The 25,651-nt window shown below is 46.7% G+C and overlaps 1 protein-coding gene across 1 annotated transcript in view; it reads right to left on the bottom strand.

Annotated features, from left to right (window-relative positions):
- The window catches only part of MCMBP (minichromosome maintenance complex binding protein), a 34,115-nt gene extending 15,723 nt beyond the window's left edge, over nucleotides 1–18,392 (bottom strand). Inside the window, exons 1-4 of the mRNA XM_078855575.1 lie at nucleotides 18,233–18,392; nucleotides 4,113–4,198; nucleotides 2,896–3,036; nucleotides 826–867 (exon numbers count right to left, since the gene is read on the bottom strand). Of these exons, the coding sequence (XP_078711701.1) occupies nucleotides 826–867; nucleotides 2,896–3,036; nucleotides 4,113–4,198; nucleotides 18,233–18,290 (327 nt within the window). The 5' untranslated portion in view covers nucleotides 18,291–18,392. The remainder of the gene's footprint in view (nucleotides 1–825; nucleotides 868–2,895; nucleotides 3,037–4,112; nucleotides 4,199–18,232) is intronic.
- Between the last annotated feature and the right edge of the window lie 7,259 nt (nucleotides 18,393–25,651).

Below are 25,651 nucleotides of genomic sequence, written 5' to 3'. Positions count from 1 at the left end.
TGTATTATTTGACGATTCGCTTCCACGCAACACTAAGATGGTAGCTATCTGAACGGTTAAAGTTCTTTTGATTTCTTTCAATTTCGATAGATTCTCTAATTAGTCTTGGCCAGTAGTAGCTAGTTTTGCACAATACTTCAACATTATCAAAATCAATTGAGTGTCCTTGTTGGCACGTGTGTTCTGCTACTGCTGATAGTTGCATTTGGGAGAATTTAATATTTCTCTGATGTTCTTTTTTTTTTAGTAGTGACGAATTGGCACGTACTGTTTACGTGACATCCCTTACTCGTTGGCCGTGTCGGGTGGTGGCGGGTTTTAACGACACGTTTATATATTTACGCGATCTAACCCAAAAACCTCGATTATGGATGATATTGGTCACGAAAGCCTACGTGTTAAACTATAGTTCAGTATCATGGGACCTCTTTTTCCCGTACCAAAATATGAAAATAGTTTTCCCCTTTTTTCTGGCAACAAAACAGGTGTTAAGATGTTAAAACACCAAACTGAAACCTTTAACAAGGAATCATGTCTGCATTAACCACAATACTTGTGGTCAAAATGCAAACAAAAAAAACGTACTCTGATAATATATGCATTGTCTTTGAAACTGATTGGTCCACACCAAGGACAGCTTTCTTTTGCGGTGATCCACCAACTCTCACTGCCTCCACAGTGCTGGTTTACAGGTGTGCACCGACCCCGTCCGGCAAAACCAGAACCTGTCCATCTGCACGAGTTCTTTAACCTGCTAATAAGCTAACCAAACAACCAACTCAAATATGCCTGGTTAATTAAAAAATGTAAAAAAAAGGAACTCACGCCACATGCTGCGATGTCTCGATATTTTCCACATCTCAGCACCTGGAACGCATGGAAAGACATAGGACACGTAAACAAAGGCATCGGCGCATCGTGCACACTCACTCCGCACCTCCGATTAGCACGGTTGGCTACGTATGGCGCGAAAGAAGTTAAACATATGTATGTACGTACACTCGCGTGTCCCACTGCAAGTAAAACAACTGTTGTCAACATAATACGACAAACGGTATTATATTCACCATGCAAATATCCAAAAGTAGTTATTGATGAGCTGGTAAAAGCATAACGTCTTACAGTCAATTTTAAACTACATTTATATCAGAGCCCCATGGTGCATATAGTGCAGTCTAAAGCGATTATTCACTCAAGCTCTGACCTCTATATTTCTGCCAAGAAGAAGGGACATTGTCTAAAACGTTGTCAATAATTATCAAATTTTATTAATGGCAGTGTAAAAGATTACTTTCTTTTTATTATTGATGCCACGGTGGCGGGATGTTAACTGCCTGGCCTGGTATACAGGAGATAGTGGGTTCGATCCCGACACCTAAAGCCTGTATATTTGGAGTTTGCGTGTTCTCCCTGTAGGTCGCGTGGATTTTTGTCTGGGTCCTCCAGTTTTTCTCTCCACATTTATAAATATGCATTTAGAGTATTAAAAAATAAGAATAGTTTCTATCCATTCTGGCAATAAAACAGGAGGTATTAAGATGTTCAAACACCAAATAGAAACCTTTTGCAAGGAATCAGAGTTTGCATTAACCACAAGTACTTGTGGTGAACATGCAAAAATAAATATATGCATTGTCTTTAAAACTGATTTGCCAGAGACAGCATTCTTTAGGGCCTAGTCTCACCAGTGTTAGACCAGAGAACGCCGACAGGCAAACAGTACAAAGACAATGCACTATCAGAGCATTTATAACTCGGGGTGAGCAGCTGCAAAATGGTACCTTTTTTTGCCAGTATCAAAGTATGGTGAGACTAGGCACTAAAGAAGGCTGTCTTTAGTGTAGGCCACTACTTTTGTAGTGATTCACTTCTGAGACACTATTTTAGGAGGCAACAACGTTTATTCTACGCTAGATATCTTAAACACTGTTCACACACGGGATAACTATTTACGGGTCAGAGCAGCCAACATGCTGTCTGACCCACAGCGCCGGAGACGGAGACAGAAACGAAGACGTAGCACCTCAGGTTCCATTCCATCTTTAGACAGCCCTGATTGAGCCTCGGGGCTTCCCTTTTATGCCCCTTAGCGTGGCCTGGCTCCACCCTCGGCCACGCCCCCTTCTGGAACCTTCCAGGAGGTTCTGGGCCGCCTTCCACGTGACACCTGCCTGGCTCCGCCCTCGGCCACGCCCCCTTCTGGAACCCTCCAGAAGGTCCTGGGCCATGCTCCCCGTGTCCCCTCGGTCACCTTTGTCCTACTTTGCTCACACCGGCCCATCACGTGCTTCACCAGCCGGCCGGGGTGCCATGTCTCCACATGCCCCCCTCCACCAGCAGCCAGCACCACACCCCCTAGTGACCCACTACGTGGCATTACCTGCTGTGCTGGCAGGATAGCTGCTATACTCTGCTGTCGGTAACACTCATATGCCCCTCTCTGCCAGCAGCCAGCACCACGCACGCTAGTGACCCACTGCATGGCATTACATGCTGTGGTGGCTGCTACACCCGCATTCCCTCATTCTACTGTACCTAGCACTACGCGCCGTAGTGATCCTTTCTATGTCACTACACTTTGATACTGGCAAAAAAGGGCCCATTATCTATGCATTTAGAGTATTTTCATGATATAAATGTACACATTATAAGCCACTGCGTTTGAGGTATCGTTTGTGGCCAAGTGACTTCTGAAAAAGAGCTATATAGCTCAGTGGGCTTTACCTGGTAAAAAAAAAATCGTAATATTTTTTTAGTAGTAACATTATCATCATCATCATAGGCACAGAGCACAGCTCAATAGTTGGGGTTTGGTAAAAACAGGGGAGGCTGGTGTGGGGATTGGTGGTGGGCAGGGGGAGGGAGAGCAAGGGGGGTGGCAATGGTGCAGCGTACCGCGGTCTGTGCGTCCGGCCCCAGCACCTCGAACACTCGCAGGTAGAACTCGGGGTCGAACATGTCCTGTACCATGCAGCGGAATCGCGCCACTCCCCCCGACTTCAGCTGCTGCAGAGGCACGTCATTGAGCGACGGCACCTGCTCGCACGCGCACACGGGTAAAACAGAGATGCGATTCCCCCGTAGCGTCTGCCAAATCATGACGGAAAGTGCCGACGGTGAGCGCTGCGCGAGAGTGGGTGGTGCGGGGTAGCACCATGCCCCGCAACGTTTGTCTGTCGAACAATAACGTTTTTTTTAATTTGGGTTAGATTGCGTAAATATAGATGTGTCGTTTCCCCACTACCACCCGACACAGCCAATTGAAACAGCACTGCCAATCCTCCAGAATCACCAAAAGAATGCGATTTCTGTCCTGCATTAAAAAAAATATTGCTGCATGATGCACGGGATGGACGCGTTGCTAGAAAGGATGACGGTCGGCAGTCGGGATTCACGTCAGGGGATCGGGCGCCCGATGTGGCTAAGGTGCTTACGTGAGATCTCGGAAGCCAAGCAGGTTCTAGCCTGCACATTGGTTCTATTGGTGGCCACCGAGCACAAACAGGGGTCACAGGCAGGCTGTGGCGCTACGTGGTGATGGAGCGGAAGCTACCCACTGCGGTGAGATATCACGATGAAATCTGCTTACGTGCAGGTGCTCGGTGGATTACTACCAACACCGTATTGTGAGATGTGGCAACGATTTGGCGAGGTCTTTATCTCCCAATATATTTATCCTTCCCCGCACCTCCGATTAGCATGGTTGGTTATGTGAGGTGCGAAAGAAGTTCAACATACATACAGTCTGATCTCCTATAATGCGAATTTAATATAATGCGATGAACGTATTGGGATACAACACGATTGAGCAAACAGAAATACATCGCGCGAATAGAAATACACGGTTTTACGGCTGCCTCGGTGTAGCATCACACAAGGCGGGGTGCTGCTGGATTCTTCGAGATGCTACCCACGCGCCTCAATTTTTGTTCGGCCTGCGTACGCATCCCATGTGTTATCGCGAACTGTGCTTTACCCTCTATTATAATGCGATTTTTCCGGAACACGGTGCTCTTCAGAAAAGCAACTACAGACTGTACATACATAACTGATAATGAAGATGACACTGCGGATGGAGTGACAACCGCTGGGATAGCGGGGGGAGCAATCACCATCTCAGCCACGCTGCCGTCCTGCAGCTTGTTGGCGAAGTAGCTCACGGCCATCTTCTCCCAGTCCGCGGTGGGGCCATGCTGGGCTGCAACAACATGCACAACGCGCCACTATCATCAGCCCCCAACACAGTGAACAAGGAGCTATCCCTCAACCCTAACCCTTTCCTATGACGAACGTGCACGTAGGTGTACGTCATCAATTTTTTTTCCCCGATTCCGTTCCGATGACATACGTGTAAATTGTCAAAACGAAACCGGGAGAAAATCTAGAACAAAATAACTTTATCGGTACCGAGGCTCCCATGAGGCCATGTGGCAGGGCGTGTGGCACAGTTTGGCGCCAGCTATCGTGCAGTGCAGTCGCGTCGCTACGGTTCTCTGCGGTGAGTACAATGTCTTTAAAAACAATGGCACTATGCCTCTCAAAAGAAAAGATTCAGAGGTGAAAAAGAGACCCACCCTGCGACTTGCAAATGTCTAGGAACGGGAAAGAGTTAACTTGCCACAATGTGACAGCACGCATTTGTGACAGCGCACGCTGACAACGGGATTTCTCATCCACGTGCAGAGTCAATCTTAACAGGGTGATCCAGCTGGCACAGATACACGCGTTCGGCATGAGCAGCTGTTTGCTCCGATCGAGTCCATTACTGATTGACCAAATTACCACAAGGGTAATGTATTTTTCAACAAAAGGCTAAAGCAAAGATTTAATAGCTCTTAGATTAAGTGTTTTTTTACGCAATTCAAGAGGCCCCGAGTTAAATGGTAATTACTGTAACGAAGTTATATGGTACCTACTATAGGGGCACATATAAAAACAACAGTAAGTCATCCATTTACAATCTGATTTGCTCTCCAACACACCGGTGTGCTGTACTAGTAACGAATTGGCATTTTCTGTTTACGTGACAAACCTTACTAATTGGCTGTGTCGGGTGGTGGTGGGTTTCACGACACATTGATATTTATGCGCTCTAACCCAAAAAACCTCTTATGGATGATATTGGTCGCGAAAGCCTACGTGTTAAACTAACAGTAGGTCAACCTCAAGCACAGAATGAATACGAGCAGGAAACCTGCAAACATGACAGGACGAAGTCACAGTGGGTCATCTCCTCCCGTGATGGCCGTAACTCACGGACGGACACCTCACGTGCCCCCAAATCAACTTGTCCACCAAGGTTCCTAGCTCAAAATCACCTCATGCTATCCTCTTATCAGCCACACACTCCTACACGTTTAAAAGACTAAGTTGCATAAACTGTGTCTCCATTTACACTTCACAGAATACAAAGGTATTGCACCATTGTTCAATATGGATAGTCGGGTGTGTATTGTGTCTATATTATTTAGATTATTTTGCTGCTACACATTTCCACATGATAAGCCACTTTGTTCAGCTATCATTTGTGGTGAGGCCACTTCTGAAAAAGAAGCTAATAGCTCAGTGGGCTTTCCCTGGCAAGATTCAAAGTTTAGTTTTATTTGTTCACCTTTCCTATATTTCAAACTCCTGTTGTGCGTTTGTGTTGTTTGTTGTTGTAACGTTCTGACCTGCCCCTACCGGACATCTGTGCAAAAGAGCTTTATAGCTCATTGGATTGCTCCAGTATAAATAAATACTGGTATACGGTATTTCCCCCCACTAACTTGAGCAAAATTCACTGTGGCCGACACATCCAAGGGCCATGTGCTCCATTATGAAATGAAAATCACTCTTCAGACAAAATTGGTGCAATATCAGAATGTATACTATACCTCAACTTACATAGAAATGGGAATATCATCAGAATGGGAGATACACAGTGATGGTGCGAAAGAACAAGGCACTAAACCACGCATTGTGGCACTAAAGTCTTGATACATGCAACTAAAAACAAACCCTGCAATTCTAGCAACAAAATTATTAACTAATACTCCGGCTCCCGCAATACAGTTGGCTCTGATAATGACATAATGTGCATGTTTAGCAGAGGTGTGGACTCGAGTCATGTGACTTGGACTCGAGTCAGACTCGAGTCATGAATTTGATGACTTGCGACTAGGGGTCGGCACGGTTTGGCTCAAACCACCAAACCGCGGTTTGAACCGAACCAAATCGGTTTGGTTTGGCTCTGTTTGAACTGGTTCAGTTTGGTTTGGGGCTACGAAAACCGACTCGGTTTGGCTCGGACAGGGTGGAACCGGCTCAAACTAGTTTGGTTCAAGCCAACTTAAGAGGTTTGGTTTAGCTTAGTTTGGTTTGGTTTTGGTTTGGTTTGGTTCAGTCGTCGCTGGTTTGGTTTGGATTGCTCAATTTGAAACCAGTTTGAGTCGGTTCAAACCGTGCCGACCCCTACTTGCGACTCGACTTGGACTTGCATAACAATGACTTTGTCCCACCTATGAGATGTGGACTCGAGTCATGTGACTTGGACTCGAGTCAGACTCGAGTCATGAATTTGATGACTTGCGACTCGACTTGGACTTGCATAACAATGACTTTGTCCCACCTCTGATGTTTAGAGCAAAAAAATGTTGTTCCCAGACATATTAAGGGCATCTTCATTTTGCGTCAGAAAGCCCTCAGAGAAAGAGAGGGAAAAACAACACAAATAAATGAGATGTCTAGCTTTAAGAGCGCTCGTGAAGACTCCGTCTCCAATGGGCAATGACTTCCAGTGGTTGATGGTGTACATGTTTATAAAGTACTAGCGGAAGTACCCGGCTTTGCCCGGGTGAAAAATATATTTCTTAAAAACCTTACATATATATACACAGATACTAAGGTATTGTCAAAGCCCGGTGGGCTGTTTGTACATTTCTCCACCAACAAATATATAAGAGGCTTTCACAAGTCCAAAAAGTTGTAGAAAGTGTGGGGTAAATAGTTGATGTCAAAAGGTTTCCGAAAATTGCGGTCTCCCCCCCCCCTCAAAAAATATCTTTACCCCTCGTAGGTATATATACTAACAACACCTTACATACAACAGAGGAAGTGGTATCTATTGACTCTGTAGTAATATCTACTGACTGTACAGTAGTATCAACTGAGCCAGTAGTAGCTACTGACTGTGTAGTAGTATTTAGTGACTGTAATAACTACTGACCATAGTAGTATTTACTGGGCCTACAGTAGTATCTACCGACTATATACTCGTAACGACTAACTGTATAGTATCTGCTGACTCTAAAGTTGTATCCACTGACTATAGTAGTAACTACAAAATCTATAGCAGTATCTACTCACTCTATAATAGTATCTACTGACTCTAGTAGCTACTCACCGTGGTAGTATGTACTGACTGTATAATAGTATATACTGACTGTAGCAGTATTGACTGACTGTAGCGGTATATACTGACTGTTTTAGTATTTACTATAGCGGTATCTACCAACTCGATAGCAGTATCTACTATCGCTACAGCAGTGTATACCGACTGAGGTCGTACCTGCTATCACTACAGCAGTGCATACTGCTGTGTTGGTACCTGTTATGATGACAGCAGTGCATATTGTGGTGGAACCTGCTATGATTACAGCAGTGCATACTGCTGTGGTGGTATCTGCTATGATGAGAGGAGTACATATTGTGGTGGTGGTACCTGGTATGATAACAGCAGTGCATATTGACTGTACTCATCATTCACCCTCACCATTCACCACTCACAACTCACCCTTACCACTCATCCTCACCACTCCCACTCACTATTCACCATTCACCCTCACAACTCACCACTCACCAACCTCCCTCACCACTCACCCTCACCACTCACCCTCACCCTCACCACTCACCCTCACCACTCACCCTCACCACTCACCACTCACCCTCACCACTCACTCTCACCACTAACCCTCACCACTAACCCTCACCACTCTCACTCACCACTCTCCCTCACCACTCACTCTCACCATTCACCCTCACCATTCAGCCTCACCACTCACCCTCACCACTCACCCTCACCACTCACCGTCACAACCACCACTCACCCTCACCACTCAACTTCACCCTCACTACTCACCATTCATCCTCACCAATCACCACTGACCAATCACCACTCACCACTCTCCACTAACCCTCACCACTCAACCTCACCACTCACCCTCAAAACTAACCACTCTCTCACCACTCACCCTCACCACTCAGCACTCACCCTCACCACTCACCCTCACCACTCACCCTCACCACTCACCCTCACCACTCACCCTCACCACTCACCCTCACCACTCACCCTCACCACTCACCCCTCACCGCTCACAACCGCCACTCACCCTCACCACTCATCCTCACCACTCACCCTCACAACAACCACTCACCCTCACCACTCACCCTGACCACTCACCACTCATCCTCACCAATCACACCCTCACCAATCACCACTCACCCGCACTGCTCACCCTCACCACTCACGCTCACCCTCACCCCTCACTAATCACCACTCATAACCGCCACTCACCCTCACCACTCACCACTCACCCTCAACACTCACCCTCACCACTCACCCTCACTACTCACCACTCATCCTCACCAATCACACCCTCAACAATCACCACTCACCCTCACAACTCACCCTCACCACTCACTCTCACCACTCACCCTCACAACAACCACTCACCCTCACCGCTCAGCACTCACCCTCACTACTCACCCTCACCACTCACCACTAATCCTCACCAATCACACCCTCACCAATCACCACTTACCCTCACCACTTGCCACTCACCCTCACCACTCACCCTCACTACTCACCACTCACCCTCACTCACCCTCACCTCTCACCACTCACCCTCACCACTCACCCTCACCACTCACCCTCACCACTCACCCTGACCACTCACCACTCATCCTCACCAATCACACCCTCAACAATCACCACTCACCCTCACCACTCACGCTCAACACTCACCCTCACCACTAACCCTCACCACTCACTAATCACCTCTCACAACCGTCACTCACCCTCACCACTCACTCTTACCACTCACCCTCATCACTCACCCTCACCACTCACCCTCACAACAACCACTCACCCTCACTACTCATCCTCACCAATCGCACCCTCACCAATCACCACTCACCCTCACTGCTCACCCTCACCGCTCACCACTCAACCTCACCACTCACGCTCACCCTCACCACTCACCTCTCACTAATCACCACTCACAACTGCCACTCACCCTCCCCACTCACCCTCCCCACTCACCCTCACCACTCACCCTCACCACTCACCCTCACCACTCACCCTCACCAATCACCACTCACCCTCACCATTCACCCTCACCACTCACCCTCACCATTCACCCTCACCACTCTCCCTCACCACTCTCCCTCACCACTCACCCTCACCACTCACCAGTCACGCTCACCACTCACCCTCACTACTCACCACTCACCCTCACCGCTCACCCTCAACACTCACCCTCACCGCTCACCACTCACCCTGACCACTCACCACTCATCCTCACCAATCACACCCTCACCAATCACCACTCACCCTCACTGCTCACCACTCAACCTCACCACTCACGCTCACCCTCACCACTCACCCCTCACTAATCACCACTAACAACCACCACTCACCCTCCCCACTCACCCTCACCACCACTCTCCCTCACCACTCTCCCTCACCACTCTCCCTCACCACTCTCCCTCACCACTCTCCCTCACCACTCTCCCTCACCACTCTCCCTCACCACTCTCCCTCACCACTCTCCCTCACCACTCTCCCTCACCACTCTCCCTCACCACTCTCCCTCACCAGTCACGCTCACCACTCACCACTCACCACTCACGCTCACCACTCACCCTCACTACTCACCCTAACCACTCACCACTCACCCTCAACACTCACCCTCACCGCTCACCACTCACCCTCACCACTCACCCTGACCACTCACCCTCACCAATCACACCCTCACCAATCACCACTCACCCTCACTGCTCACCCTAACCACTCACGCTCACCCTCACCACTCACCCCTCACTAATCACCACTCACAACCGCCACTCACCCTCACCACTCACCACTCACCCTCACCACTCACCCTCACTACTCACCACTCATCCTCACCAATCACACCCTCAACAATCACCACTCACCCTCACCACTCACGCTCAACACCCACCCTCACCACTCATGCTCACCACTAACCCTCACCACTCACCCCTCACTAATCACCACTAACAACCGCCACTCACCCTCCCCACTCACCCTCACCCTCACCACTCAACCTCACCCTCACCACTCACCCACACCACCACCACTCTCCCACACCACCACCACTCTCCCACACCACCACCACTCTCCCCCTCACCACTCTCCCCCTCACCACTCTCCCCCTCACCACATGTTAAGGGCGATCCTAAAGGAATCTACAACCTTCGATGATTCCTTTGCGCGATTCAAAGAATCGATTCCTGGCGCATAGGAGGTTTCCATTTTTAATTACAGAGTTTTATTTTCATTCTTATGTTATGTTTTAAAGTTTACAGGAGTTTTTAATTATATTTTAGTCCCGGTCAACGCCGGATATTTCCCATTCGTAGCAGTTTATATCAACTCTATAACCAACTAATATTAAACGGAAATAAGGCGATTCTAAATGAATCTACAACCTTCGATTCCTTTTCGCGATTCAGAGAATCGATTCTTGGCGCGGTCGGGTTTAGAGTTTTAATTACACAGTTGTATTTTCATTGGGATGTTATGTTTTAAAGTTTTCAGAAGATTTTAAATGTATTTTTCCCCCGGGCAACGCTGGGTATATCGAGTTTATACCACAAAGTCGACGCCTTACAGAGTTGCGTGTCGAGGCCTAGTACCGTGCAGAGCCTCCGGCCTCGCCTAGATTGCCCATCCGGCTGAGGCTGGGTGCTGGGGCCGTTAACCCCCCCCCCGCGCTACAATAATACTGTCTAATCGCTATAATTTTATTATCTACTGACCCTATAATAGTAATTGCACACATTGGGGTGGGGGGGGGAGTGAAGAGGACGTGAAACTTTGATGAATTTACCTCAGAATCGCGTGTTAATGCGTGCGCATATTTTTAATGTTAATTCAAAATGGCGTCCACCCCGCAGCGAACGCGTTGCTATCCGTTGCCAGGGGCAACCGCCGTGGTCCGCGCCGGCCGGCAAGAGTAAATAAATAAATAAAACGTTAAATATATAAATAAATAGAAATCGCACTAAATCGATAATCGGTCCGATTTAAAGTTTAGAGACGAAAAATCGGAAATGCCTAAGTTTACCGCGGGGCCGGGGGCGTGCCCACCTGCAAAATTTAATCTCGCCGAACCCCACGGTCCGAGAGTTACATCCCCCGCAAGGGAGCGTACGCAGATGGACGGACGGACGGACAGACAAAAAAATAATTATATAGGTTAGATTCCCTCGTTATTCGCGAGCGATACGTTCCGGAAATGCTCGAATAGCAAATTCACGGATAATGATATTGGCCTACGGAAACCTCTTATTTTTCAGGAATTACCTTAAATAAATACGTAAGTAATAAATCTCATCACATTCTCTCCGATCACTTTATCTCTCATCACTTTCTCTCTCGATGCAGTTGTGTAGAGTTCCGGATGCGATTCGCAGAGAGCCAAAATCGTGGATAGCAAGTTCGTGAATAATGAGGGAATACTGGAAAAACACGGACATGTTGGTGCAGATTGCTATACCACATAGTGATTTCTAAGGCAAATACAAGCTCGAGAATAATGGTCGAGAATACTAATGGAGTGGTAGCCAAGAGATGGAGTGCACTGTGGAAGACTTCAACAGTAAATCAAGTCAAGAGGTGACCCAGAGGTTAGAACATTGGGGTCGATTCCACAAACACATTTATTTTCTTGTGTTCTCTTTCGAAAACATATCCTATCTTAATATCTTCGTTTCAGCTTCTCTAAACAATCTCTCCACACTCTTTGGGTCTTTCGGTAAAGTCACGTAGATAGAAAAATAATAAAAAATCACGACGTTTCGATCGCAACACAAGCAGTCGTCTTCAGATGAAAAAAACCCGCTATATTTATCCTGCCTCAGCAGTTCGCCTGCTGTATTTTTTCACCTGAAGACGATTGCTTGTGTTGCGATCGAAACATCATGTTTTTTTTAAATTATTTTTCGATCTACGTGACTTTACCGAAAGAGTATGAATTCCTGCAGTCACGAAAGCTTTAGGTCAATATTTAATCTCTCCACAATAGTATATGACCGTGGCTCTTGCCGCTCAGCATGTTAGCTAATCCGGCCTTCAATACAAACTTTGGACTCCTCTGCCGTCAAGCATTTTGGTTGCCATTCAACTGTGGAATCACCACCATCTAGTGGTTAAAATAAATACTGGCATGTATATGTGTGTGAAATACTGTAATGTTCTATACTAATTTCCAGAGGGAGGCGATAAGACATCATCAGTGTGAGGGCTGCCACACATTATAAACCATTGGGGGTTTGAAAGCAACACAATGATGGGGGGGGGGCGGTGTTTTAACATTCGTGTATTGTCGGGGGCCGCACGTCGGGGGCCGCAGAAAAGGCCACCAGGGGACGCCAGTGGCCCGCGGGCCTTGCAATAAATATCACACTGGCATAGGGTATAGAGTTGGAGACTACACTCAACTGCACAATGGATGTGTAAAATGCAGTCTTCCTACTCGTATCGACTATCTCTCTAGCCTCGCTATTTATGTGCTTTGAAGAAAATCAATTTCCAAAAACATCATCTATTATATATTTATCCTTTTAGGGCCACAGGATTATTGACACGAAAGACGCTTTTTTGACCAACTCACACAGCGTTCAGATGTGATCAACAGTGTGGGAAGCAAATCATAATTAAAGGTTAACCATATATTACCCCACACAGAGTCATCATGTTCAGTGCAATTTCGTGATTAAACTAGCACGATTGATTCTGAAAGCAGTTTTCTTAAAAAAATGCGATTCATTCCAAAAGTATAAATTTATCCGAACACGTACATTTTCTAATTGTATAGTTTTCTAAATGATAGCTGGTTTTGACTTTCACTCGTGTTCAAATTGTGGAGTTTTTTTCCCATTTCAGTTTCATTTATTAGGTATAGCCCTGTGAGCCATGCGGCTCTTGACTCGGGTGCAACCACAACAAACAAAAACATGAACAAAGAACATCTTAAAGTGACGACGTGCAACAGAAACATCCAGGAAAAACCAGCAAAATCTTCCAGAAAAAAACACCGTATATCAACGCTGTGTGCAAAAATCCCAGTGGGATGAAAGTCAAACAATAACTATAAGACAATTTAGATTAAAGTTATCAGGCTAACTCTGTACTTCAACAAACAAACATGGCTTAACCATAAGTTTTCGAAAACACCTAAATAAATCTATAAAAACAATGTAACAGTGATCATAGGAACTGTGATTCAAATTTAACAATAAACGATATATGTAACGTGTACGACCAAACGTTGCAGCCATAGCTGGCAGCATGAGTCACTCCATAACAGCAGGAGTATCAGCAGGAGTATACATTTTTTTCAATGCACCTTTCAAGATCAGCACACTATAATCAAAACTCAAGATCATACTTTGCAGCGGACATCCGGAGCGATGCATTTGATTTCGTTCCACTCTGCATAGCAGAGGCAACTAGGGGTGTACAGCTCCTCAAGAGCAGTTTTGAGTGCCGATCTCACAAGGTAGTGATCCAAGTTGCAGTTTATTGGCGATATCATTCCAGACCCTGGGGGCATCAACAGCAAAGGCCCTTCCTCGAGTATTTGTATGGCAATAAGTAATGTGAAGCTGGTAAATGAGGGAGGACCTTAGGTCACATTTGTTCTTCGAAAAAGTGAGGAGATCCAGCAGGTAGTCTGCTGATTTTTTTGTAAGTACATCGTGAATAAATAAGATCTGGTGCACAAGCCGTCGATCATTAAGAGATGTTAAGTTTGACCTAATGTAGAGATCGCAGTGGTGGGCCCTATATGGGCAGTTCAATGCAAATCTTAAGGCCTAGTGATAAATTGGATTAAGCTTCTTCATTACAGTACTGGGGGCTGATTTATATACGATGTCACAGTAATCAAGTAGAGGCAGTATAGATTCCAAACGGACACATAGGGGGTAAGCAGTGCTTGTGTCGATACAGAAAACCATTTTTTTATTTTGTCTTTTTACCAATATAATCAATGTGATCTTGAAAATTCAGTTTTGAATCAAAGATGACCCCAATATACTTTTAGATCTTGACTTGCTCTATTTGATAATTATTTAATGAATGTAATTGGGGAAAAATTACTTCCTGCTTTAGTCCTGGTGAGAAGCATAGTACCTTGGTTTTGGAGGTGTTCAGGACTAGTTTAATGATGTTGTAGTTTGTTGAAATCACCCTGGAGCTTAGCAATCAAGAACCGGAGAGCGGCCAGCAGTAATCAGTAATGTGTCATCTGCCAACAGATTTACCCTGGAATGATCCAGGTCAGTGTCCAAGTCATTGACATAAAGAGAGAGCAAGAGGGGGCCCGAGGATGGAACCCTGTGGAACCCCTTTTGTTATTTTAACACTGTTTGACCTCCAACCACCTATGAATACAGTTTGGGTGCAAGAAGAGAGGTAGTTTTTTAATCATTCCACTCCGTGTTTGGAGAAACTGGAGGCAACTTAGTTTACTAAGCAGGGTGTTGTGGTCGACTGTATCAAAGGCTTTGGACAAGTAATGAAAAAGACTGGCGCAGTACTGCTTATTATCAATGATACTGTAAATGTGATTTAGAGAGTCTAATGCAACAAATGCGGTGCTGTATTTTTTTCAGAACCCCTATTGGTTTCGATGTAAGAGATTGTTGTCGGACAGGAAACTACTAATTTGGTAGTTCAATAATTTTTCAAAAAATTTTCATCAACGGGGACAAAATTGAGATCATCTTTAGAGCCCCCTTTGTGAAGTAGACGAACATAGGAATGTTTCCATTCTCGAGGTACCGATGCTTCTTTGATGGACAGGTTGAAAATATGGGCTATAGGTTTGTATATTAGGTGACCAACAGTTAGCAGAGCAAAGATGGGAATACGATCCACTCTGGTCGAGGACCCTTTGAAGTAGGACAGTTATACTGGTAGGAACGAAGTGGACCAGACCACCAATAGATTAATGTGTCCGTCCGTCCGTCCGTCTGTCCGACAAGATGGCCGCCCGCTCCCCCTGCGATCTGTGAACTAAACAAGATGGCCGTCCCTTCCGGCACCTCACGGCGAAACTTTAAACTTCGCTTCAAATTTACTTTACTGAAACGCAGCACGTTTTTTTAACACAGAGACAAGATACATTTATTAACACAGAGACGAGATACATTTAATCACCTTATTTGTGCACGAAAAGCACGGCGCGAGGCCTAGTGCGGCAGGCTTCGCGAGGCTTAGTGCGGCAGGCTTTGCGAGGCCTACTGCAGAAAAGGCATCGCGAGGCCTACTGCAGAGAAGGCTTCGCGAGGCCTACTGCAGAGAAGGCTTCGCGAGGCCTACTGCAGGGAAGGCTTCGCGAGGCCTAGTGCAGAAGGCTTCGCTAGGTCTACTGCAGAGAAGGCTTGACGAGGCCTGGTGCAGCAGGCTTCGCGAGGCCTATTGCGGCAGGCTTCGCGAGGCCTACTGCAGAGAAGGCATCGCGAGGCTTACTGCAGAGGCTTCGCGAGGCCTACTGCAGAGAAGGCTTCGCGAGGCCTAGTGCAGAAGGCTTCGTGAGGCCTACTGCAGGAGGCTTCGCGAGGCCTAGTGCAGGAGGCTTCGCGAGGCCTACTGCGACAGGCTTTGCGAGGCCGTCCGTCTGTCCGACAAGATGGCCGCCCGCTCCCCCTGCGATCCGTTAACTAAATGAACTAAACAAGATGGCCGTCGCATCCGGCGCAGCCAATGATATCGCCTGTTGCAATCCTTGCTCTGTGGGCGCGCGAGTCAGTGGGGAGGGGGGTGTGGACGTCATCGCTCTGTGGGCGCGCGGGTCAGTGGGGAGGGGGGTGTGGACGTCATTGCTCTGTGGGCTCGCGGTTCAGTGGGGAGGGGGGTGTTGACGTCATTGCTCTGTGGGCGCGCGGGTCAGTGGGGAGGGGGGTGTGGACGTCATTGCTCTGTGGGCGCGCGAGTCAGTGGGGAGGGGGGTGTTGACGTCATTGCTCTGTGGGCTCGCGGGTCAGTGGGGAGGGGGGTGTTGACGTCATTGCTCTGTGGGCGCGCGGGTCAGTGGGGAGGGGGGTGTGGACGTCATCGCTCACCCCCCATGCACAAATCATTTCCTTTTTAACTCCTCTATACTCGGTCGATATCCCTGTACCGGTATTAGTATTATTCCTACCAGCCCACCCCGCAGGGTCCTGTTTTCAGAACATTACTTTTGTGGATAGGCTGGAAACTAAATTCGTTTAATGTTTGGACAGGGGTGTAGGAAATTGCATGAGCAGGGGTGACTCCCCATACATTATCAAAAAGGTCACCAGCTTCAGAAAAATGAAGGTAAAAATGGTCAACTATTTTTTGGGGCTCTGAAAAAGTTCCCATTTCGGTTAAGCGCAGCGGGAAGATTATCTGTGTTAGATGCCTTTTCGATACATTTTACTGTTTTCCAGAAGAGCCTGGCGTTGCCATGTGATTCCAGGAAAGTGGAGGAAAAGTAACATTTTTTGCATGCCGTATTTTTTTGACACATCTATTCCTTAAAATCCTGTACTCTAGCCAGTCATTGACCAAATTACCTTTCTGAGCACATGCCCAAGCCTTGTCCCTAGTTTTCATGAGCTTAGAAAATCAAAGGATCAAGCCATGGTGGGCGGTTGCCTTTAATTTTAAATCTAACCAACGGAGCATGTTTGTCAATAATTTGGAGAAACGTGTACCTGAAAGTCTCCCAAGCCGTAGTCAGGTTGGGGATATCGCAGACCTTGTCAATATCACACGTAACAATATCAAAGTTGTGCTGATTTCAAGGTGCAGTTTCACAGGAATATCACTGCATAACTTTGGCCCATCTAACACCGACTCGTACGTCTAATGGGTAAGAGAACCAATCTCACACTTCTATTGGGTTCATGATCTGTCACCCAGACTCTGTCACCCAGACTCGGGCACACGAATAATTATTTAGCAGGCATGTTAATGATGATTTAACTTCTTGATGTTTCAGTTTATATTTCTCTCGTTCTAATCTTAAAACAAATCACAAGGATTAAAATAATTGTATTTATCAATGTGCTTTAATCAATGAATGGTAATGTGCCGAATGCTTTAAGTTGAGTGACAATATTTAATGGTCAAGCGTGAACATCCTCGCAACAGCGGCGTTTGGCTGGCAGATGTGCTTCTGTGGCCGTCTGGAACGCTCTTTCCTTCCGATATTAGGAAGCCACCGGAGCTGTGAAGTTTTAAATAATCTAGATTGAAAACTCACTTCTTGAGACCCGCTTCTGGTGTTCAGTTTGTTGTCCTTTCCCCCGCACCTCTGATGAGCACGGTGGGCTATGTACGGTGCGAAAGAAATCCAACATTCATACATAATTGGGGTCAAGTTGTAAACTATTAGGGTCGGGTTATATCGCGTGCCTCAGCTGCCTCTGGTGTGGACCAATCAGAGTATGATTCTTGTTTGCATTCTGACCACAAGTATCGTGGTTAACGCAGACATGATTGCTTGCAAAAGGTTTCAGTTTTGGTGTTTTAACATCTCAACACAGCTGTTTGTTGCCAAAAAAGGGGGGAAACCTATTCTCATTTAATCGAATCGTCCCGTGCAAAGCTTCGCGACTCGTTAACACGCCTGGACGATGCTTGAAATCAGTCTGGACTAACACAAACACACTTCGTTACACCAACTCTGCAAACATCGCTCTACCTGTACAAGTCTTGGTCACTTTTCTCGGCTCACAACACTTCCCGCCACGGTGCCGTTCGCTACCCCCCCCCACACCCCGTAAGCACTTGGTAGAGTCCGGTAGGCCCCCCCGCCCGGCGCGCTTCGGCACCGGGGTGGACCGTACCATGTCGGCCACGCGTGGCGGGTGAGATTTTAATTATCGGCCAGCTTGCCCCACACACCGCAAGCGCATTGGAAGCAGCGCTCGCTTCCCCGTGGCGGGCGCCGCGAGCGCGCGAACTCACCAAACAAGCCTTCGACGAGACCCAGGGGGTTGAGAAGCCAGTCGTCCGCGGTGGGCATGGTGGTGGTGGTGGTGGCGAGGGAGTTTCTGGTTGAATGCGGCGGCGACGCTGGGCGACACAAACACCCGGCGGGGGGGGCGCGAGATCCAAATGGCGGGAAAATTACGTCACGTCCCGGGGCGCGTCACGTGGCCGTTTTCCCGCCACGGAATATCGATATCGCGATATGACAATTATCGCGATATAGCGAGTATCACGATATTGCTAGTATCATAGAATGACGATTATCACGTTATGACGAGTATCGCAATATTGTTATCGCGATATTGCGATTTTTGCGATACGGCGATTATCGCGATATGACGATTATCGTGATGTTGCAATTGTGGGGATAATGATATTCACACTCCCATAACGTTGCAATTGTATTTCACATCGATCATTTGAGCTCGGCAACCTAAAAGTTACGTCAACATAAAGCCTGCGTTTAGTCTTGTACCGTACACATTTAGAACTTAGAATAAATAATATACACGTGCAGAATAACCGCATTGCTTGTTATTTACACCAACTCGATTAAAACGCTTAAAGGGCCGTCCACAAATGACGTCACGCACCTGGGGGTGGGGGTTAGACATTTGTGACGAGACAGACAGACTCTCGTGACTCAACCCTGAACTTTTCTCAACACATTCGTCGACGGCACTGCTGTTGGCCTTGAAGGAGGAAGTATGTAATCAGGGGTGGCCCGTCCATGAAGGCGAACTCGGGCGGTCATCTTGGACGCCAAGTTAAGTGGGGCGCCAAATTCTAGGAAAGGAATACAAATACAAAAAATACAACAAAAGAACGAAGATGTCATGATTTCAATTCCCGTGCGTACGCTGAATTATAATTAATTTCGCAACATTTCTGAGAATTGATGGGTTGGACAGACGGACGGACAAACCGAATAATTACACCTCTGTTTAAAAAAATAATACGCTTGAAAAAACAGCCTTGATCTGCCCTTGAGGTTTGGGGGTAGGGGCACCCATCGTATGATTCAGCTCGGGCGGCAGTTGCTGGCAGCTCGTCTAGGGCCGCCCTTGAATATAATTAATCGGCAAACTTTTAATGGAAATGGCCCTTCACGTGCTATGAAAAAGGGCAATTGCGCGAAACGTCGCATACTATTGATTTTCTATTCATTTTAAGGCCACGCAGTGTTCTTGACGTTGAGTGCTTTCTGATTTTTTTTGGTAAATTGTGCCAACGCAGCAGCAGCAGCGACGGCAGCAGCGGCATCATCAAATAACAATTTGGTTTATTTCGTGAATCATACGGAATCGCTTTTGAGGATTTTTTTTATTAAAAAACCCCCATAATTTTCGAGAGAGAAAAAAATGGAAAACTCCTCGTGAAATTCCCCCATCCCTTGCGATTTATTCGGGAGAGAGGCCTGCGAAAAAGAGCTTCATAGCTCATCGGATTTCCTCCAGTATATAAATACACCTTCTGATCCTGAGCTTGATGCCCTGTGCCCGCGTGTCGCGCACGCCAGCACCGGGTGATGCGCGATCTCGCGGACAGCGGGGCCAGAAACCACAGGATCATGCCCCGGCACATGCAGAACCTACCCGTGCCTTATCCTCCTCCTACCTGCCGCTTTAATTACAAATCACGCACAACCAGTTTGGCAGCTTTAATGCTGCGTAACCCCTCTCCCGCCCGCCCCCTCCAGCTAAAAGATGTAACGACATTGGTCATTCGCAATTTCAGACGCGCGCACAACGAGATAATTTAAATGTATATATTTTTACTATATTTACAAAGTGGAATATTGTTCTGTCCGTCATATTCGTTAGATGTAATTACTGTTAAGTGTTTATTTTCCTTTAACTCGAGAAATATTTTGCCAGGACTCTTTTTTTATATACCATATTTTCGAAACGGATAGATACGATATACCGACAGAATCGCCATATAACCCGACAAGGATGTTCAACGCAGCATAATGATCTCGTTGATTATGATCTATTAGGAGTGCGTGATTTTACGAGGCGGTGCGGATAATAAAAAGTACAATAAAGTTGCATGTTATTGTTGAGGAACAGATATCCCAAGGAGGTGTATTATCTGCTGTGTGTTTTTAAACCGTATATTCTCCACGACGTTAAATATTAGTTTGTAATTTGTAAGGGAGACCCAGCAAAAATGGAGTGTTTGTCCCACATTGACAAAACGTTGGTTGTATTGTTCCAACCACATGGCAATGTTGGCTCCACGTTGACACCTTTACAGGGGAAGGTGCTGCCACCACAGTTATGCAGGAAGTTGTAATGTATGGAATGTATATAATGTATGTAATGTATGGACATTTAATATATGGCGCTCGAACACATTATTAGCCTTTTGCTGAAAAATATCTAATAGGGCCTTTAACGATGCATATTGTCAATTTGTATAGCTTTGTATGGGAGTGACTACCTTGGAACTTTCACGTGTGTATGTTCAACTTCTTTCGCACCATACGCAGCCAACCGCGCTAATTGTCATCATACAAACACGTGGACGCTCTTGAGCACACGGTCTGCACGGCTCCTGCTCTTACACAAACATCCGACAGAAGACATCCGTCGAGAGAGAGAGAGCCCTCTGCCGCGCTGATGATGCCCAATTCAGCATACGAATGAAGAGACTGTCTACCCGACGGGTGTCCCCTATTGGGTGTTCGCGCGACGATAACACGAGACGCGCGCTTCGGTTTGTTTACAAGTCGCTCGTTCCGTGTTTGTGCGCGCCGCGTGCGTGGCGTTGGCGTTGAACCGCGCACGTTCGAAAACAAATAACTAACTCCTGCACAGTATCCATGCCGCAGCCTGTGCCCTCCTCTCTCTTCGAAGGATTTTGGGGCCGTGCCCGGCCAGAAGTTGAGTACCGCTGCACGAAGCGGCTGCCAGGGTTATTTTGGTGAGATGTTAACTACCTCGCCTGTTATACAGCAAGTCGTGGGATGTGGGTTCGATCCCAACCCTGACATGCCTATATGTGGAGTTTGCATGTCTCTCTCCCCGTGGTCGCGTGGATTTATCTCCGGGCCCTCCGGTTTTCCCCTCCGCATTTAGAAACACGCGTTTAGAGTATTTGGCTGCTATACATTCACACGTGATGATGAGCCACTTCCTGGAGCTATCGTTTCTGATAGCCAGGTCGCTTCTGAAAAAGAGCTACGTAGCTCGGTGGGCCTTGCCTGGTAAAACAAAAACAATTCTCTCTCCGCACGACTGTCGGTGACAGGCCCTGTGTGGAGGTGCCCCACCCCAGCGTTGCCTCTCCCCTGGCAAGCGTTGGGGGCAACACATCTCTGGGCATCCGTGGGCTCTAATCCAATCCAGTGTGCTCATGGCCTCCAATCAGCACGTGTGTTGAATGCAAAACAGGATAATGTGTGTGCGTGTGAGCAGAGGTCAGGTTGACATGCAACGCAAGAACAGATTTGGGCTCGGGTTCAGCGTTCAAACTTATGTGGTTGGGAAAGAGCATTCATCCGAATTTTTACTCTTGAGAAATGCTCGTGTGTTCGTTGGCTTACAGTCGTGAGCACTGCCCTACACACACACACCGTGGAGCTGAGAACGTGGTACAAAGGTTCACGATTATACGTCGTGGGCGGCATGGTGGCACAGTGGCACCGTGGTAGCAACACTTGCGTAATGGTAAGAAGGTACGTGGGTTAGATTTTGGACTCGTGTGCCTCTCTCTCTCGTGAATGTTGTACGTTCTCTCACTCCTGATCTGCATGGGTTTCCTCCAGGTTGTCCGGCTTCCTCCGATTGCTAAATATATAAAAACTGTAACTGGTATTGGCCAAATATCCCAACGCTGAAAAAATGTCATGCGAATGACTCAATTTTTATTACACAGAGCAACATCATAATACAAATTAAGGGAATAGGCCCAAAATGCCCTCTACAGAGGGCTCTCTCTCAACCTCTCTCACTAGTGGAGGCCCTTTTGCCAGCAGTGGTTTGAGTGCGCAATTGCAGGGCATGCACCTTTTTACCAATGCGAAGAGTAGCCGTAGACACGAAGCAGGCCAGTGCTTGCAGCTATATTGTTCTGACACGTGCTATATTTAGGTTTTCGCTTATGTTGCGTTTACACGCCCCCCGAAGACTCGGCTTTCTTCAAAATACTGCAAGCCCGAGAGGCTACGCATCCACTCTCCGGAGACGTTGAGAATCCATTGTCGCGGACGCATACGGCACGTGAGCTGAAATCATGTTGTTTTTGTTGTCGTCTATTTTACTTAGCAGCATTAAAATGTCGACCGCTGTCAAAAGGAGATGAACAAAAGCGCTGGCCCCGGGCCACGGCCAGCGCACTCAATGGCTGGAGCCAGGCCGAGTGAATGTCTCTCACGATGCCATGTCCAGCTTCGCTCCCAATACGTCACGTTTGGTGAAGAATGTGTGTTTGTGTTTTTTTTTACAACAGCGAAATTTAACACGTAGTTGGAGGCTTTCGCGACCAATTTTATCCATAATAGAGGTTGTTTTGTTGTTGTTAGATCGCGTAAATATCAATGTGTCGTTTAACCCGCCACCACTCGACACAGCCAATGAGTAAGGGTTGTCACGGATACAAAAGATGCCAATTAGTTACTAGTTCGGCAACACCGGTGTGATGGAAAGAAAACCCACAACATTTACAATTCGCGTACGATGTTTGACCATGCAGTAAACAAAAAAAATGTGATGCAGTGTTGGAATTTATGCATAAGAACAAATAACAAACATAATCAACGCATTCGTGAGAATAACACTGCCCTAATAGGTAGAAACATGTCAATGGCCCTTCATCATCGCGCATAGATGATGTGAAATCTTAGCTGTCTGGTTTGTCTTCAGGTCTGCCCTGCACGTTCGTCGAGATTTTAGCAGCAATTCTCTTCTCGAGTAACAGCTTTCATGACTGCAGGGATTCATATTCTTTTGGTCTTTCGGTAAAGCCACGTAGATAGAAAAATAATAAGGATTAACATCATGCTCATCCCTCACATTAACATAGCCACTTCCGTGCCCTCGTCGAGGAGGCCGCTCTCCTAGCTTACATTAACATGCTAATTTCTCACATTAACATCACTAGCCCAGCCACTTCTTTATCACCCTTGGGCTACACCCATTTCAAACCTTTTAAAACAATCTGTCTCAGCAGCAGGCCACGCTTTCCCACCTGATGATGGACGCTTGTGTTGCGCCCAAAACGTCGTGATTTATTTTATACCTACGTGACTTTACCGAAAGAACCAAAGAGTATGGATCCCTGCAGTCACGAAAGCTTCAAATCAAGATTAAAAATAAGGATGTTATATAGGTTTGAGATGGGTTTAGCCCAAGGGTAAATGGGTGGGGTTAGAGATGGAATTTGCATGTAAATGGAAAAGTCTCTCTCTCTGTGAATCTTACATTTACATACCTCAGCAGCTCTCCTGCTATATATTTTTCACCTGATGACGATTGCTTGTGTTGCGATCGAAACGTCGTGATATTTTTTTATTATTTTTTTCATCTAAGTGGCTTTACCAAAAGACCAAAAGAGTATGAATTCTATTCTTGTCTTACGTCACCTGCACGGTGGTTCTCTCGTCTTAGATGAGTCAGGAAAGAATTGCTGATTATTTATGCACAAAGGCTGTGTGATTTTGTTAACACATTTTTTAAATAAAAATTTTAATACGTTTTTTGGTGTTGTTTGATACTTTTATCCCCCCCCCACCCCCCGAGTATGCTGCTATTCTGTTATGATGGGTTTTTACGGCCATTTACAGATGTTATTGTCCTGGGAAATCTGTAAGTCTTTCTGGGATGTTAAAATCCTTTATAAAATTATTTTTCTACCTACGTGACTTTACCGAAAGAACCAAAGAGTATGGATTCGTACAGTCACGAAAGCTGCAAATCATCAATATGTTTAAAATCCGTATAGATTTTTGTCAGTTGTGTAAAAATCCATCACTCAACAGTATACGCCGACATGCAGATCTCCCCTCTTCTGGTGTTGTGTGATATTCCTTTTCCCTTTTTGTATTTATGTCTTAGCTTTTTGTCTTTAGTTTGTTGTTCTTCCCCCAGCACCTCTGATTGGCACGGTTGGCTACGTAGGGTGCGAACATAGTTCAACATACATACGTACAAACGTAGATGTCGTGGTGTTATTTTTGTACCTAAAAGATAGCAAAAAGTTAAATAGTCAAAGAGAGTTTTTGTTCAAATAAGCATGGAGGCAGTGCTCATCCCCTGATTAAAGCCCCCTGAGCCAATGTGGAACATTCTACACTCCTATGACGGTGCAGTAGGTTCTTGCATGTGGCAACCGTTGTTGACTTCCACCACAAAGTGGTACTAATTTGATCGACAAAGGAGCGTTGATGAGCCGAGTCAATCCCCCCCCCCACCTCCAAAACCAGGATTTGGAACTCGATGGCGAGCGGACGCAGTCTCGCGCCACGTTGGTGAGATGTTAACTACCTCGCCTGGTATGCAGGAGGTCGTGGGTTTAGATCCCGACCCTGGCGCCTGCTGTATATTTGGAGTTTGCGTGTTCTCTCTCTCCCCGTGTTCGCGTGTGTTTTTCTCCGGGTCCTCCGGTTTCTCCCTCCGCATTTAGAATCAACAGCCACGCGTTCAGAGTATTTGGCTGCTATACATGTCCACACGCTTCATTGAGCTAACATTTGTGATAGCCAGGTCGCTTCTGAAATAAAACAGCTATACAGCTCAGTGGGCCTTACCTGGTTAGAAATGTTTCTTTTTTAAAAATAGTTAAATATTTCCGTGGTCAGAAGGAGCGGTTCTATCGCTGGTGACCCGTGCCGCCTCGCCTGCATCTCAGTCCGTTCCGAGGCATTGGTGGATAATAAAGGGCGACTCCGTTTGGCGGATGAAAGTTGCGGCACCGCTCAGTGGCTTCGCTGACAATGGGTGGGAGCCGCCGGTCGGAGAGTGTCTCTTCTCTGACCCACCACCACGCTCCAGGAAGCCATAGAGGGCATGAATATGAAAGCCATTCGGCCTTTCATCTGCCAGCGCGAGCACAATGTGCCGGCAAGGTGCGCGGTTATCGCGCCTTCAAAAGAGCGCCGAGAGAGAGAGAGAGGCGCGTAAATTATTGACGCTGCTCCATGGGGGGAGGGTGCCGCGTGTCTGCTGCAGAGGCACGGCGCACTAATTAAGACACTCCGCCTCCTCCTCTTTCCCGCTATTATAAAAAAAAGAGGGAATTAATTTGAAGCCGATTAGGAGCGGCATTTTTTTATTTTGTGGTTTCAATGAAATAAAAAGTTTTAGGCATTCGTGTTTTGTATCGATGCTTTTTTTTTGCTGTCGTTGTTTCTCTTCGACTTGTGCGTGGGTCTCCGTGTCCACGTCACGTCAC

Source organism: Lampetra fluviatilis, chromosome 4 (assembly GCF_964198595.1).
Source record: "Lampetra fluviatilis chromosome 4, kcLamFluv1.1, whole genome shotgun sequence".
Classification (NCBI taxonomy): domain Eukaryota; kingdom Metazoa; phylum Chordata; class Hyperoartia; order Petromyzontiformes; family Petromyzontidae; genus Lampetra; species Lampetra fluviatilis.
This window is presented reverse-complemented; position numbering and strand designations above follow the sequence as displayed.